This window comes from Narcine bancroftii, chromosome 2 (assembly GCF_036971445.1).
Source record: "Narcine bancroftii isolate sNarBan1 chromosome 2, sNarBan1.hap1, whole genome shotgun sequence".
Lineage (NCBI taxonomy): Eukaryota > Metazoa > Chordata > Chondrichthyes > Torpediniformes > Narcinidae > Narcine > Narcine bancroftii.
In genome coordinates, this window is record NC_091470.1 from 48,092,419 (window position 1) to 48,109,281 (window position 16,863).

Below are 16,863 nucleotides of genomic sequence, written 5' to 3' on the forward strand. Positions count from 1 at the left end.
CGCCAACACACATGCAGTTGCTGCAGTATCGTATTATGGAAAATTGTGGAACACGGACTCTTTTCTTAGAATGCACATGTCACCTCTGCATTTCGCTTGCCATTTTTCAGGTTAGCCATTAAATTTGAATGTAAAACTACCCCTCATTGCATTGGAAAAGAGTTCGGGAATTCCCTAATCTCCTGGACAAGATTAATCCTCAACCCAGGTATTTGTTATCAAAGTAGGTTATGATGACAGAGGTTCAGTAATTCAAAGTCACCTTAGTTCTCTGTCTGCAAGTTGAACAACATTCCCATGAGTACACCTCGAAAATCTACGCAGGAGTTCAAAATATAGGTTTAATATAATGTATTGTGGCGGTATGCCATTAGGCAGGCGAACCGGCCCCACGTGTCGGGGCAGTCGGTCAAAATGTCGCTGCTGGGTTTTCTCCTGACCTCAGCACTGGGCTCAGAAGCCCACGCTTGGGGACCCACATGATGCCCCAGTGACGTCTGGGCCCCCCAGCGCTGTTCTCAGCCAGGTCCGGGCTGGGAGTATAAGACCAGCTAGGCAGCCTGCATTAAATCACTGAACTCAATCCGTCTGGTTGTGCAATCCTTCAGTTAGCAGTGTAGCCGCCGCAACAATTGGTGACCCCGACAGGTTCAAACGTCTTTGAACCCAACATGAATGACTCATCGATCAACGCTATAGCCATCAAGCTTCCTGACTTCTGGGTTGAGGAGCTGGAGACCTGGTTCAGCCACGCAGAGGCTCAGTTTCACCTCCACCAGATTTCATCGGATTCAACCAAGTTTTACCATGTGGTCGCCGCCCTGGATCAGGCCATCACCAAACAGGTGCTGCACCTTGTTCAGCACCCACCCATGGAAGATAAGTACGGGATCATCAAGCAGGTGATCACCGGCTCCCTTGGCCTCTCCAGGCACCAGCGTGCCGCTCGGATGCTGCGCCTTGACACCTTGGGGGTCAGAACTCCAATCAAGTTGATGGACGAGATGCTCATGCTCATGGGAGATCACACCAACTGCCCACTCTTCGAGAGCATCTTCCTCGACCATCTGCCTGAAGACATCCGGCCGTTACTGTCCCAGGAGAGCTTTGTCGACCCTAGGAAGGTCGCTCAAAAGGATCAGGAGCTATGGCTCGAATGATTCCCGGAGGGCTCAGCAGTCCAGCAGGATACGAGTCACGGCCATGACCACGCCAAGCCTTCCTCTAGCACTGCGGTGGAACACCCGGCCCCTGCAGGGGCCTAAAAGAGCATAGCCAGAAGCAAGTCATCCACTTCAGGCCTCTGCTTCTTCCACCAGCGCTGGGGAGCCAAGGCTCAGAAATGTCGTCAGCCCTGCTCATTCCAGGGAAACGAGCAGGCTGGCCACTGTTAATGGCTGCAGCGGCACACCAAGAACACAGCCTTCTCTACCTGTGGGATTCAGTCAGTGGCTAACTCTTCCTCATCGACACCGAGGCCCAGATCAGCGACATCCCGGCCAGTCATCGAGTCCCGGAACCGGCCTCAAGGACCTCCCCTCTGTGCAGATAATTTGACAGAGATCCGAACGTATGGAGACATGACCGTACACTTCCAGATAGGCCAGCAGAAGTTCTCATGGAGGTTCACCATTTCGTCCCTTCCAATCGCCATCCAGGGTGTCGACTTCCTCCTCACCCATGGACTACTGGTCGACATTCGAGGTAGGCGACTGGTAGATGCCCGTACCTTCCAATCCATTCACCTCAACGCCTTCCACACAGAGCAGCCGCAGATGGCCGCGGTCAGCACGCCCAAGGACGAGTTTCAGCATATCCTGGATGAGTTCCCATCACTCCTCAAGCCGCAGTTCTCCGCTGCCTCACCACGCCACGGGGTGTTTTATTACATCCCCACCCAAGGCCCGCCGGTCCATGCCAAGACACGCCGGCTCCCACCGGATAAGCTCCAGATAGCGAAGGAAGAGTACTCGCATCTGCAGGAGCTGGGGATCAATCGACACTCCGATTGATCTCACCATTTCACCTGGTCCCAAAAGCCCCCGGCGGCTGACGCCCCTGCGGAGATTATCGACGGCTTAACGATGCGACAAAACCTAACCGTTACCCGATCCCTCACATCCAGGACTTTACGGCCAACCTGCAAGGCAGAAGGGTATTCTCCAAGGTTGTCCTGGTGCACGGGTATCACCAAATCCCTGTGTACCCTGAGGACATACCCAAAACGGCCATCATCACCCCCTTCAGCTTGCTCGAGTTCCTACGCATGCCGTTCGGGCTCAAGAATGTTGCCCAGATCTTCCAGCGCCTTATGGACACAGTGGGCAGGGATTTGAATTTCGTATTCATTTACCTGGATGACATCCTTGTCGCCAGCAGAGACCGGGCACACGTCTCACCTGCACACCCTCTTCTCCCGACTGGCTGACTTTGGCCTAACGATCAATCTGGCCAAGTGCCAGTTCAGGAAAGAGTCCTTGCAGTTCCTGGGCCATACCATCACGGCCGAAGGAGCCACACCTGCCACTACGAAGGTCGCTGCAATCAGGGAGTTCCCACGCCTGGACAACCTCAAGGGGTTACAGGTGTTCACGGGTATGGTCAATTTCTAAAACCGCTTCATTCCAGGCGCTGCATACATCAAGCAGCTGCTCTTCACCCTTATTGCGGCCAAAGACAAGACACTCACCTGGACTCCAGAGGCAAGCAGGGCATTTGAAGCCACGAAAGATGCCCTTGCGAAGGCTACCCTGCTCGTCTACCCATGCACCAACCTGCATATGGCACTCTCCGTCGATGCCTCTGCCACAGCCGTCGGCGCTGTCCTGGAGCAGCAGGTGAACGGACAGTGGAAACCACTGACATTTTTTAGCTGATTTCTTTGCCCGCCAGAGTGCAAGTATAGCGCTTTTGATCGTGAGATGCTGGGCATGTACCTGGCGGTGCGTCATTTCCGCTATTTCTTGGAGGGGAGACCTTTCACCATATTTACTAACAACAAGCCCCTAACTCAGGCACTCGCTATGGCAAGAGATCCCTGGTCGGCCCGCCAACAACGTCACCTCTCCTTTGTGTCGGAGTTCACCACCAAAATTCGGCACAAGGCAGAGAAAGACAAAGTGGTCGCTGACGCACTCTCATGACCGGCCATTTGCGCGCTAACACCCGGCCTCGACTTCAACCAGCTCGCCCAGGACCAGAAGTCCGACGAGGAGATGCAGGTCTTCAGGACTGTCATCACGGGCCTGCAGTTCCAGGACCTCCCGACACCTCACGGTGAGGGCACCATCCTGTGCGATGTCTTCATGGACACCCTGTGAACAGTGATTCCCCAGCAGTGGCACAGGCAAGTTTTCCACCATATCCATGATCTTTCCCACCCTTCCATTTGTATAGTGACAGAACGTTTCATCTGGCACGGGCTTTGGAAGCAGATTGCGGACTGGTCCAGAACTTGCACCCATTGCTAGCTTTTCAAGGTAAACAGGCACACCAGAGCACCCGTACAAGATTTTGAACATGTCCGGGAATGGACATCGTTGGACCCTTACCTGTTTCCCAAGGTTACCGTTACCTTTTCACAGTGGTAGACCGGACCACTCTTTGGCCCGAGGCAATCCTGATGCCAGATGCCTCCACGAACTCCTGCTCCCGAGTGTTTTTGTCCCGAACCACTTCACCAGTGATCGGGACGCCCAGTTCACCTCTGCGCTCTGGGCACAGCTCGCCAACAGGCTGGGGATTGAGCTACATCACACCACTGCCTATCACCCACAGGCCAAAGGGCTATTGAGCGATTGCACCACCACCTTAAGTCGGCACTTATGGCCCACCTCACTGGTTCCGACTGGGTGGACTACCTGCTTTGAGTGCTCCTAGGCATCCGCTCGACACCCAAAGAAGACCGACAGGCGTCATCAGCCGAGCTGGTCTACGGGGCACCGCTAGCCCTACCCGGCGAGTTCGTCAACGCAGGGTCTACTTCCCCACCTCCAGGCCCAGTAGGACTTCTTCACACCCCCACCGGCACACGGGCCTCTTACGTTTTTATCAGGCGGCGCCCGTCCACAGCACCTCTACAAAGACCATATGAAGGGCCGTACAAAGTCGTCCAGCACTCAGGATCCACTTTCACACTGGACATCGGTGGTAAGAGGTAACTGTTTACGGTGGACAGGTTAAATCCAGCCCACCTCGACCCCACTGAACCAGTAGTAGTGGTCCAACCCAAGAAGCGAGGCCACCTGGCAAAAAAGGACATTGGCGCCAGATCTGGGGGGGGGGGGTGGGGAAGTGGGGTGGTATGTGGCGGTACACCATTAGGCAGGCAAATCAGCCCGCTTGTCAGGCACGCACCAAAATGGTGCGGGGGGGGGGGGGGGGGGTTCCTCACGACCTCGGCACAGGGCTCAGAAGCCCGCGCTTGGAGACACAGGTGACACCCCGGTGACGTCGGGGTCCCCCCAGCGCGGTTCTCATCCAGGACGGGGCTGGGAGGATGAGAAGATCAGCCAGGCAGCCTGCAATAAATCAGTTTTTGCTCACAACCCGTCTGGTTGTGCGATCCTTCCGATAGCAGTGTAGCCACCGCTACAGCATGTTTATTCCTCCAAACACTTGGGGGTATTTAAAGGAGGCTATTATTAAAGGATTATATCTGAACACAAAGACAAGACCAGATCATTCTGCTCGCGCTCTTCGTGCACAAAGGAATTATAGTCCTCCGTTTGAATGCTGCAGCTAGAGCACAGCGTGTAATGCGCACCCGACAGGTTCTTCATCTCATTTCGGGGCAGGAATTGGATTCAAATGAGAGTGGGCAGAGTCCGCAAAGGTTGATAAACACATGCTCCTCCACCTGGGCGCCCAGCAGCCCCGCCGGGCACACAGCGTCGGGCCGGGGTCGGGGATGGGCGCGCCTCGGACAGTGGCAGCCTCTTCCCCACCCCCCCCCCCCCCACCCCCATTCACCTGGCAGTAACAGTTAGACAAGGAGGCAGTCCGAGGTCGACGGGCCGAGCTGCCAGCGCCATGCATCCGATGGGAGTCCCTGTAAATATTGGTGATGGAGACCTCGCTCTTACCTTCAGCATTCGGATCTCCCGCATGGCGATCTTCCTGATAACGGGATCGTCCTCGGACTCCACGAACTTCTTGATGGCCACGATCTGTCCGCTGAGTTTGTTCCTGCATTTGAACACCACGCCGTAGGAGCCCTCTCCGATTTTCCCCATTTTGTCGTATTTCTCCATCGCCGCTCTTTACCCGAGTGCGATCCCGGACTCTGCGCTAAAATGGCGCGTTCGCCTAGCACTTGCAGGAAATCGGGGGGGGGGGGGGGGGGGGGCGAGGCGAGGCGAGGCCCCGCCGAAAGGGCCCTGGGACCGGTGGGGCCCGTGCTCGAGTCCGCCGTCCTCCCCCGAGGAGCAACGGGCCGAGGGTCCGGTTCGTCCCGCCACCTGAGCGATGTCTCAATGAGGATGCCCAGCACCGTTTAGTCCAACCCAGCTCAGTCCAGCCTAACCCGGGTCAGCCCAGTCCGGTGAAATCCCGGGTCAGCCCAGTCCAGGCTAACCCGGGTCAGCCCAGTCTGGTGAAATCGCGTCCCAGCTCGGATCAGCCCAGTCCGGTGAAGACAAACCCAGCTCAGTCCAAACCAGCCCTGTCCGCGTCCCAGCCCAGTCCAGCCTAACCCGGGTCAGCCCAGTCCGGTGAAATCGCGTCCCAGCTCGGATCAGCCCAGTCCGGTGAAGACAAACCCAGCTCAGTCCAAACTAGCCCTGTCCGCCTCCACCCGGGTCAGCTCAGTCCAGCGAAAACAAGCCTCAATCCGGCCGGGATCAGTCCGGTCCGGTCCGGTGCAGACAAGCCCCAGCTCAGCCGACTATGATCGCTAAACTCCGCTCGCCGTAATCAGACTCAATTCCCGACTTTGAGAGGAAAACTGCTGCGGGTGAGGGATGGTCACCGATGCCCTCCCTCACGCGTCCTGCGACGACTTCGCCCCGGGGAAGCTGATGCTTGGCGGCCAATCGCACTGCCCGGGGCGGGACGGTCTCACCTTCACCTATCATTGTAGCAGGTGTTCACCGAGAGGCATCACAGATCTTGGATGGAAATAGGTACAGTAGTTGTCCAACGGAGTATTTTCTGAGGCATATCTACAAGAGTAGAGTCAGTACTGAACACTTGCCTTCAATAAGTGCACATTGGGGAACAAAATTCTGAGCGTGAAGTAAATTGAGATTTTAAATGAGGAGAGTGGTGTTGAGAGACAGATATTTAGGGTGGGCAAAGCATCAGATATTCAAATCTCGGTCGAACAAAGTGCAAATGTGCTGCGTAAGTCTGCATTGCCCATTTAAGACATTAGATATTCACAAGGCCAACATTTGTTTCCCGCCACTGATCAGCTTTGAGTATTGCTACAAGCCCAGAGGACCTCTAAAAACCCAGCATCAATAGAAATTCACCAAGACAATGGTTACTTAAACAAAAGTTGCTTTTAAATTTCTTTAATCATAAAGCAAGACCAATCTTTAACTTATTACTATTAATTTAACCCCCTTCTAATTCTAAGTGCACATGTATGTAATGTGGAAATGTTTAGGAAAGTTCTTTGTCCAATCATTCACTTCTCCAAGTTGACTGAGATCAGGCAATTCTTATACAGTGCACAGAATTCAACATTTATGAATCTTCACCAGGCTCTGGTGTTTAAAGTTAAATGGTTATCATTCAGGAAGGTTCTTGTTGGTTTCAGAGAGATATTTGTTGCTTGTTGGACACACACAAACTAATTGCCTCCAATCAGTCACTTCAGTGTCTTGCTGAAAAAACTTGCCCCATCATGGGTTTTCCAAATGATAATCTCTTCTTCCAGAGTTCCTCTTGTTCCCCTTATTTCAGGAGAAACACCAGCCAGCCATTTCCTCTTGTAAGGACTGCAAGCGTTTTGAACAGGCTGAACTCTGAACGCACAACCCATCTTGAAAATAGGGGCTTTCAACAAGCCTGCCAGCTTGCCATTTTGCAGCCTCAACTGCTCCTGTAGAACTGACTTCTCTCTCTCTTTCTCTCTGAGAGAAGAATCCCTGTTTGTTCTTTCCTCTCTCTGCTTATGAAAACCAAAACATCTCTCAAGGCTCCAAACCCAATCTTTGAAAGATCTTATCCACACTTGAACCCGGACTTAAATGCCAAGTTTCAGCAAAGCTTTTGCATTTTAAATGAGATGTCTTTTGTGAAGTGACCTACACTAAACCCCCATAATCTCTCTTTTAAAGACATTTATTCATAACCATATTAATATAACCCATAACAGTATGTGGTAGCAACTCATCTTATTATCAGTGTTGTTGGGTAAGAAATTCCAGGTGTAGACCAGAAGGTCAAGGAACAAGGCTATACTTCCAAGCAGGAATGGTGAGGAGAACCTGCAGGTAGTGGGGCTCCCAGTTATTTTTCATCTCTGGTTTTGTACGTTTATTTTATTTATGTAGCACATTTAAAACAACTCACATTGACCAAAGTGGTGTACAGATCATAAATTACATCTCAAGTTAAGCAGCTATTTAAAATGCAGTATAAAATGGGTACCTGAGGTTTAGAATTGTACATATACAACATGGTAACAATCACTTTAAAATGGTTGCGAGTAAAGATACAACTTCAGCCTGGATTTAAAAGGTGAATATTTGAAAGATGCCAATCTTGGAATTTTGCAGATGAATTTTGGATGATGTTGAACATTGTCAGAGCTGCACACCCATGGAAGTGGAACATATTCCATCATGCTCTTGCCCTATATCTTGTTAACATGGAAAGGCCTGAAGTCATAAGGTGCATAATTTGTCACAAGACTTCCACCTCTGTCAAGCTACTGAAATCACAGTACTTCTTGGTTCTTGTTGAACTCTAGGATACGTTTTTTCTTTCTCTGGTAAATCAATTCCATTTCCCTTCTCCTAATAGACTTTCCTCAGAATACAGGGTATTCTTATTCGAGTACTTACAATCCTTAGAAACTTTGACCACCACTTCTATCTTGCCATCTTGTCTCAACATTTCCCTTCTGTCCTGAATCTTTGATTTATTTTCAACTGAAACCCTTTATCATCTCCAATTTTAGTGGAAGTTCAACTGAAACATTTTTTTCTGTTTCCCTACAAATGATGCCTGACCTATTTGATTCCCATATTCTGAATTCCAGCATCCACAGCATTTTAATTTTTGATTTTTTTTTACCTGATTTTTGTGGCTAATTTTCCACTGCTGGGTAGACATTGCCATGGCAGTGGAACAGCTTGCTTTAGGTGATCTCATTCTGGAAGGTAAATAGTCAAACACCAAATCAACCTTTATTGTTGGTAGAGGGATAAATAGTGTAGCACAGGAAATAATACATACTTTAAAAAAATACATAGACCTGACAGAGCACAGAACTTGGTTTATAATCTAATTCAAAAGATGACAGTTGTCTCGGTGAAGCTCTTCTGATTTATAGTGCAAATAATATTTCTTAAAAATTAGATTTAGGGAATTGAAAGGGCTTTTATACATTAGTTACGTTGCAGGACCAAGTTTGTTTGGCTCGATAACTGTTAAACATACAAATAGTAGTACCAAGGTGGTAAACCATGAATAAAGCTGACAGTATAGGAAAATTAATCCAATGTTTATGGATAATATTGTTCAATGCATAATGTATACTAATCAGTAAGGGCCAAGGAATGCATAATGTATACTAATCAGTAAGGGCCAAGGAATGCATAATGTATACTAATCAGTAAGGGCCAAGGAATGGTCCTTGATGCACACGAGGACTGCTCATACCAACAGAAAATAAATTAAATTGGGCTTTTAATTGTAAGTATCGTCACTCAGAGTGCTACTGCTACCATGTAACCCAGTACTACCAGTCATATGGTCAGTGATTAAACTGGCTCCCCCACCAGCCTTGCCTGGTGAGGAGAGTGGCTAGGCACCCTGCAGGATGAAAAACAAGTCCTGTTAAAGGGCAGACAAATCCTCTCATAGGGTCAATGCCCATCTAGTAAATGTGCCATGAAGTGCGGAAAGGGCACCCCTTGCATCGAAGCTTTGTCTGGCCATTCACTGCAACAGAATTTCCCCCAGGCATCTTGGACCTCACCATGCCACTAGATCTGGAAGGGGATGTCGAGAGGAACTGTCGTTATCCTAAGGGATGGAGTCATATTAATTGTATGGGGTGGGGGAGTCAAAGTTCAGATTTATTGTCAGATTACATACACGACATCACATAGAACCCTGAAATTCTTTTTTCCTGTGGGCCAGGCAGAATTTCTACTTATTAGTATTGCAAAAAACTGCACTCACGAAGATAGGTATACAAAAGAGAAATGTAAACAAACTGACTATAATACGCAAGAAAAATATATTCAATAATAAATAATGTACATATAAGAGTCCTTAAAGAGTCTCTAATTGAATTTGTTATTTAGCAGTGGATATGGGTAGCAACTGTTCCTGAACCTGGTGTGTTGTGGCACCAATAACTCTCTCCTGATGGCAGCAGTGAGAACTAAGCAATTGTGGTGCAAAAATACAGTAATGAAAGGGCAATTGATAACTGCAGTTTTCAATGAGGGAGATACTTGACTGATTAGAAACTTGGTTAGGAGATACCAAGTATGGAAATTGGGTTGACAAAGAATTGATTATTGCCAAGCCGAGCATGTTATGGGCATTGAAAATTAATGCTGGTTAACAAACAGTCTAAATTTTATTTTACTCATTATTAATTAATTTCTTAAAACATCAGGGAGAAATGAAGGTGTACAAAACAACACATGTTGATTAGCATTCATTTTTGTAATATTTTCTAGCAAATACTGAAGTAGTGAGTACTTGCTATGCACAAATTAGTCCTCATGTATCCTACATTACAAGAGTACCTGCTTCAATATATTCTCCATTGGATCACAGTAAATTAGTTTACAGCCAAATGCATGAAAAGCACTAAATACAGGTATAAGCAAGACTTTTCTTCCCCCTCACTTTCTGCAACAGCTTTTGATCTTGCTCCAATATTCTAATTTACAATGAAGTCAGCCTTGAAACCAGTCCAGCCATTGTTACCAGGCTAAGGCAGTAAACATTAGAAACTGCAATCAGAATAATAATGTGGCAAATACAGCTCAGGATAGTTTTTTTTTAATACAAAAGGTAGCTACTTAAGAAAAAGAATAAAAATGGGAAAATATATTCTTATTGGGATTTTTTAAAATATAATCAAGATTTTAAAAGTCACATTTTACCATTTAGAAATTAATCTTCAACTTCTGCTCAAAAAGAAAAATTACATATTATCACCAAAGAAATGTATAATTCAAAATTTTTAATGGAATATCATCCTTTAAAGAATTATTTCAAGAAAAATGTGAAAGATTGGTATCAATACCAGATTTCTGTCCATTCAAATTTGTGAATACTGAAAATGTAAGCAAAATATTTTTGTAAACTCAATGATTCAAACCTGAAAGTCTTAAAATAATATTCTGGTGAAACGGCAACATGTAGAATTACACTCAGGTTAAGCAAAGGAGACAAACTTGTGCTGTTTGACATTTAAGTATCTTTTTCAATAGAATGTACATTATTTTCCACTGCAGGTTATGATGCAATAAACAATAGAATGGCTCATTTATTTGAAGCAATTATGAAACAACTTTAGAATTCCATTGAATATTTTATTGTACATTATTTACAGATGCATATTACAAAGTATTTGGTTATAATTAGTGTTATTTTATCGAACTCCAAACTTGAGTATGGATGCCTAAGAATAATACAAAAAATTCACAGAAATGACTTCAAATTAGAAGTTGAAAAAAAGGAAAATAACATTCATAAGATGAGGTAGAGATGAAAATGATAACCAAAGATGTTCAATACTTAGATATTGAACCATAATCCAATCCCAAAGTAAATAATGAATGCAAGGCGATGATTCCCAAATATTTATGATTAAAATAGCCCAGAGAATTTTAACTAGTTTTATGCAATTAGATTATTTGTAATTAATTTCATCTTTATTAATACACTATTATTACATGTATACAAAACATCTTAAATATACATATGAAAAGATTAAAATGGATGAAAAACTCACCACTGTGGCATCTATATAACTAAGCCTTCCAATTTAAAAGTTGTACAAAAAAGTGCTTGTATAGTGCTTTTGTACAAAGTAAGTGTAAGAATGAAGGTCTAAATTAAATACTGCAATGCTTTTATGATTACAAACAGCTGAGAAATAATATTTTTCTCCCTTATAACCCAAACAATACAATGCAAATTCTACTAAAACTGGTAAATACCCTCTTTCCCCATGAATATAATTTTAATACCATTGGTAGATTAATAAATAAAGCATTTAAATATCCAGTTTAACTTTACACTATGGCAGAAATTTTAAAGCTGTACAATCCTGCAGCTGATGGCTTAAAAAAAATCCTATAAACAATTACACCAGTCAGTAATATGTAAATTTAGTATTAAAAGGGTTAGATCACACATAGTACAAACTCAAATTTTCTTGCAAGGTATTTACGAAATAGAAAAGCCTGTGGAAAAGTATTAGAAAATGTGACACTTGATGAAGTTTGCATACTTTCACTTTGTACAATTAGAAATTAGATCTTTGTTGACAAAAATGCAGTTAGCCAGGGCTTTATGAAACAAATTTGATAAGACAGATCAACCACACAGTGGCTGAATATTTTAATAAGCCACATCTTGCCACCAAGTTTTCAGGTTTACTTAGGTAATCTACCTCATGATAGAATCAAATACAAATCAAAAATTCAATAAATCAATGACACAGCAGCTGCAGCCAATTTATAATTCCCACAGTGAATCTTCATTGTTTGAAGCCATTTTCTGTTTGTTTCAATTCAAGCAGCAGTCCCTACGATTTTGTTTCTTGGTGTTGCTTAGTAACTGTTTTCATGGCCCGCAAGGATATAGAGATTGCTGTAAGCCATAGGATTGTCTGTTGGTCGACTCTCTAGTACCACAACTCTGAAATGATAAAAAATGAAACTGGTTACACTTTAAGTTGCTATAAAATTTAATCCCATTTGTAAAACATGATTGCTGAAATCAATAGTGTTTTTAAACCATTCTCTACAGTAGTGAAAAAACTAGAACATAAGAACATAAATAGGAACACGAATAAGCCATCAGGTCAATTGAGCCTGCTTCAGCATTTAATAAGATAATGGGTGATCTGGCCATTGACTCAGTTCCACCCACCCACTTCACCTCACAACTCTTAATTCCCCTACTATGCAAAAATATATCCGACTCTAACCTAAATAAATTTAATGAGACAGTCTACTACTTCCTTGGGCAGAGAATTCCTCAGATTCACTACTCTCTAGGAAAAGCAATTCCTCCTCAACTCTGTCCAAAATTAACTCCCTTGGATTGTGATGTCCCTTGGTTCTTGTCTCCACTAGCAATGGAGCCAAGTTTTCAGCCTTAATCTTATCTCTACTTTTCATAATTTTGTAACAGTCCAAATTAATGGGTGGGAAACAGATAGCTTCCTCTCGTATGGATTCAGACAGGTTTGCCCACTCTTTCTTATTTGTGTGCTGCAAGAGCCCTTTGTTGAATCCATTGGGAAGGACAAGGGCTCAAGAGACGTGATGTTGCCAGGGTCGCTATCTGCTCAGATTCACGACCGATCCACAGAATGATCTGCAGCTGTGGCTATCTTGAGTCTACATCAGGCACTAGAGTAAACCGGAAGAGTGAGGCAATGCTCTTCAGTGACTGGTCTGACTGGTTCACCATTCTCTTCACAGTCAGATCTGACTACCTTAAGGTGCAGGGGATTTGGTTTGGAGGGGCTGAAGGATGCAACAAGAATTGGTTAGAGTGGATCACAAAGGTCCAGCAGAAATTGGATCTGTGGGGATGGCGCTTCCTTTCAATAACAGGGAAGAACACGGTCATCAAGTGTGAGGTGCTCTCGGTACTGCTGTACATGGAGCAGGTGTGGCCTATTCCCCAAACCTGCACCTTGTATGAACCAGAGTATGGTCACCAAACCATACTCTGGTTCATACAAGGATCTAAGATGGAAAGGATCTGGAGGGTCGCCGTGTACAAGTTATCAAGGGCAAGGTTGCACCCAACGTGGCTTTCATCCTAAGGACCACCTTTGTGAGAGGCTGTGAGGGCACCAAGTTTCTCTCTCTGTCTGGAAAATTTGAAACTGTGTGGACCTATATGTGGTCTCTTTACAAGAACACCAGAATCAAGTTTTTAAAATAACTTGTGCTTTCCATTAAAAAAAATGTAGTTTAAGTATATCATATCAAGTACTTTTAAAAATAAGAAAATATGCAGGGCTGTGCTCATAGCCATGAGATTAAATGGACACCAGGAAAATGTTCCAAGGTTTTTTTCTGAGCAGTGTATTGAGGTCTGGGGTGGAATTCTTAAAACAAAATTACCAATTATATCAAGAGTGCATGTGTGCAATATTTCAAAGGTCAATATTGAAAAACTATGGCTACTTACCTATCAGATCCTAACAGATGAAAAACTCTACTCTTATCAGATATCTCCTGGGTGACCTAAATTGAAAAGTTCAAGAGATTGGTAACTTTTCTAAACTTCAACTGTTAAACTTTACTTTAAATTGGTTATATTATACATGAACCATAAAGATGCATACAGGAGCTTAAAAAAAATAAAAGATTGATAGTATCTTTGGCTTGGCTTCGCGGACGAAGATTTATGGAGGGGTATGTCCACGTCTGCTGCAGGCTCGTTGATGACTGACAAGTCCGATGCGGGACAGGCAGGCACGTTTGCAGCGGTTGCAAGGGAAAATTGATGGGTTGGGGTTGGGTGTTGGGATTTTCCTCCTTTGTCTTTTGTCAGTGAGGTGGGCTCTGCGGTCTTCTTCCAAGGAGGTTGCTGCCCGCCGAACTGTGAGGCGCCAAGATGCACGGTTGGAGGCGATATCAGCCCATTGGCGGGGGTCAATGTGGCAGGCACCAAGAGATTTCTTTAAATAGTCCTTGTACCTCTTCTTTGGTGCACCTCTGTCTCGGTGGCCAGTGGAGAGCTCGCCATATAACACGATCTTGGGAAGGCGATGGTCCTCCATTCTGGAGACGTGACCGTATACCACTTGAGTTACTGCACTAGGATCAAGTTAGCTCAGAATCACCCAGTTTCACTTTATTTTAGGCTTTTAAGCAAAATTACACATTTGTCAAATGTGTAGGTCTTTAAATGTTAAGATGTCATTTGTGTACCCCAAATGCCATGCACTAATCACGAGCCACACAAGTAACTGAGAACTAATTTTCAACTCTTAACAGACATTAACGTGAACGCAGTTTTTTTTATTAAAAGGTTTCGGGATTTCAGAAAATGTTCTTTCAGAACTACTGGAGTTTAATTTTGACAAATTCAGTTACCAATATGGGCTTAGTTTCAAATAATGCAAAACTTTCCTTCAGCTTCCCAAGCATCATTTTAGTAATGATGACTACATTTACTTCTGCCCCCTGACTCTTTCGAACTTCTGGAATGTGCTTTCCGTGGTGAAGACTGACATAAAATACCCAGTTACTTCATTTGCCAATTTTGTTCCTCATTACCACTTCTCCAGTGTCATCTTGAAGCAGTCAGAAGTTCACTCTTGCCTCTTTTTGACTCTTTATACATCTGAAAAATCCTTCTGGTATCCTCATATTACTAGCTATCTTACCTCCATATTTCATCTGTATTTCCTCATTGCTTTTTTAATTGCCTTTTGGTGGTTTTCAAAAGCTTCCTACTCATCTTTTACAAGATTGTATGGCCCCTCTTTTGCTTTTATGATGTATACGACTTCCCTTGTCAGCGATGGTTGCCTCATCCTCTCTTTAGGATGCTTCTTCTCTTGCATGAAATAATCCTGCAAATTCAGAATTACTCCCAGAAATTGCTGCTATTGCTACTCCACAATCATCCCTGCCTGGGACTCTTAACAGCCACTTTGGCCAGCTTCTCTCTCAGTTACCTTTATTCAATTGTCATAGCGATATTTCAGATTTCAGCTTCAGCCTCTCAAATTACAAATGTGAATTCTATAGCTGCCTCCTCAGGGTACCATTACTTTAATCTCCCAAACTGGCTCATTGCACACCAAATTCAGAACTGCCTTTTCCCTAATGGGCTCGACCACAAACTGATCTAAAAAATCATATCGTAACCATTCCGTGTAGTCCTTCTCTTGGGATTTTCACCGATTTTCCCCAGTGTACCTGCATATTGAAGTCCCCCATGATCACCATAATATTACATTCTCAAACTTTTGTAATTTGAATCCCACATACTGGCTGCTATTAAGAGATCTGTACATAATTCCCCCCCAAAAAACTACAAGGATAAAGTTTCTTGAGTCTATCCAGATGTATTCTATATCTTCTGACCCTCTGTCCCTTCTTGTAAAGAATTTGATTTCACTCAAATGAATCAATGCCCATCTCCAACATTACACATTTATGCACCTGTTAAGTACATGATATAATCTAAGGCATACAAAGACTGGGGTTTCAAATTTTAGATCCTATATTTTGACATCAATATGACCAAATCTACTATCCACTTAAAATTTCAATTGCCTATTCAGAACCAGTCACATTATTCTTCATTTATAAAAATCAGAATATCTGTACCTGGTAGATGCTAACATTCAGTATTGTCACCAAGGAGCTTGTTGATTGTTTATAAACTCAACACCTTATTTAAATGCTCTGCTCAAACTACTTGTAAGGGATCTCTTTGTACTAACTAATCTGATCTGTAGAAAAGGTTTATATCTCTATGCAAATTTGTGTGAACTTCATACTTTGGGTTTGTGTAATGTGTACAGCAAATGACCTCAACATCTTTCCACTAATCATTAAAAAATTGAAAACATCTGCACACAAGGACAGTAATAAGCAGAATCATGATCTCCACGTTCAAAGGTGGTCAGTGTTCAAGAAAAAAAAATCATTGAACAGCTGGTCCATTTAGGCCACCAGTCTTTTGACAGTATATTAACATAGAACATTACAACATAGTATAATCCCTTCAATCCATAGTTATGCCATCCTATATATACCTACTCAATCTAAACCTTCCATCTCATCCCCATACCCTCTATTTTTTTTGCATCCGTGCCTATCCATGCCTCTCATAATCTTGAAGACCTCTAATAAGTCACATCCCAGCCGCGTTTGCTCCAAAACTTGTGTCATGAGACATGTTCTACAATCCAAACAACATCCTGGTAAATCTCCTCTGCACCTTCTCCAAGCCTTTCACATCCTTCCTGTAATGATCCAAGAAAATATAATTTTCAACATTGCTTTTCCAGTTCTCTGACTTGGGGGAGCGAACAGAGTTTTGGCCTATGTTTGGATAAGAACAAGAATAGAATAAAAACCAAGATAAACCAAGTCTTAGAGCTATTAGTAATTGCACAATGCAAAAACTATCAGTTCACTATTCTGATGCATTTGATTTGCAAGTACAGCAGAGCTCAAACTTGCTGAATTTCCTACCACTAGCAAAAGAGAAAACACTCTTTGCATTGTGGTGGAATATTTGGAGATTCTTTGGGCTCGTAACAGCATCCAAATCCAAACAGACATTATAAGGTTGTAGATGGACGAATTCAACTTTAGAAAAATGTAATTATTAAGTGTTTGTAGCTTTAATGGTAGTTTTTATTTTAATAACTTAAAAATGTTTTTTTTAAAATCTTTATTAATAGTTCATGTGTCAAAAACATTTCAAATTGAAAACTATAAAATTATT

At 44.0% G+C, this 16,863-nt stretch overlaps 2 protein-coding genes across 5 annotated transcripts in view; both read right to left on the reverse strand.

Moving 5' to 3' along the window:
* The window catches only part of cdkl1 (cyclin dependent kinase like 1 (CDC2 related kinase)), a 49,664-nt gene extending 38,033 nt beyond the window's left edge, over positions 1 to 11,631 (reverse strand). For 2 of the 3 annotated variants that reach the window (XM_069916615.1, XM_069916613.1), the window contains exons 1-2: positions 10,520 to 11,631; positions 8,248 to 8,326 (exon numbers count right to left, since the gene is read on the reverse strand). In XM_069916615.1, the coding sequence (XP_069772716.1) occupies positions 8,248 to 8,326; positions 10,520 to 10,611 (171 nt within the window). In that variant the 5' untranslated portion in view covers positions 10,612 to 11,631. Of the gene's footprint in view, positions 1 to 5,084; positions 5,347 to 8,247; positions 8,327 to 10,519 lie in introns of those variants that run through there. The other variant, XM_069916614.1, reaches the window with a different exon arrangement.
* A 97-nt stretch (positions 11,632 to 11,728) lies between these two features.
* Positions 11,729 to 16,863, reverse strand: part of map4k5 (mitogen-activated protein kinase kinase kinase kinase 5) — a 138,335-nt gene continuing 133,200 nt past the window's right edge. For both annotated transcript variants that reach the window (XM_069916612.1, XM_069916611.1), the window contains exons 31-32: positions 13,579 to 13,634; positions 11,729 to 12,066 (exon numbers count right to left, since the gene is read on the reverse strand). In XM_069916612.1, coding sequence (XP_069772713.1) covers positions 11,979 to 12,066; positions 13,579 to 13,634 — 144 coding nt within the window. In that variant the 3' untranslated portion in view covers positions 11,729 to 11,978. The remainder of the gene's footprint in view (positions 12,067 to 13,578; positions 13,635 to 16,863) is intronic.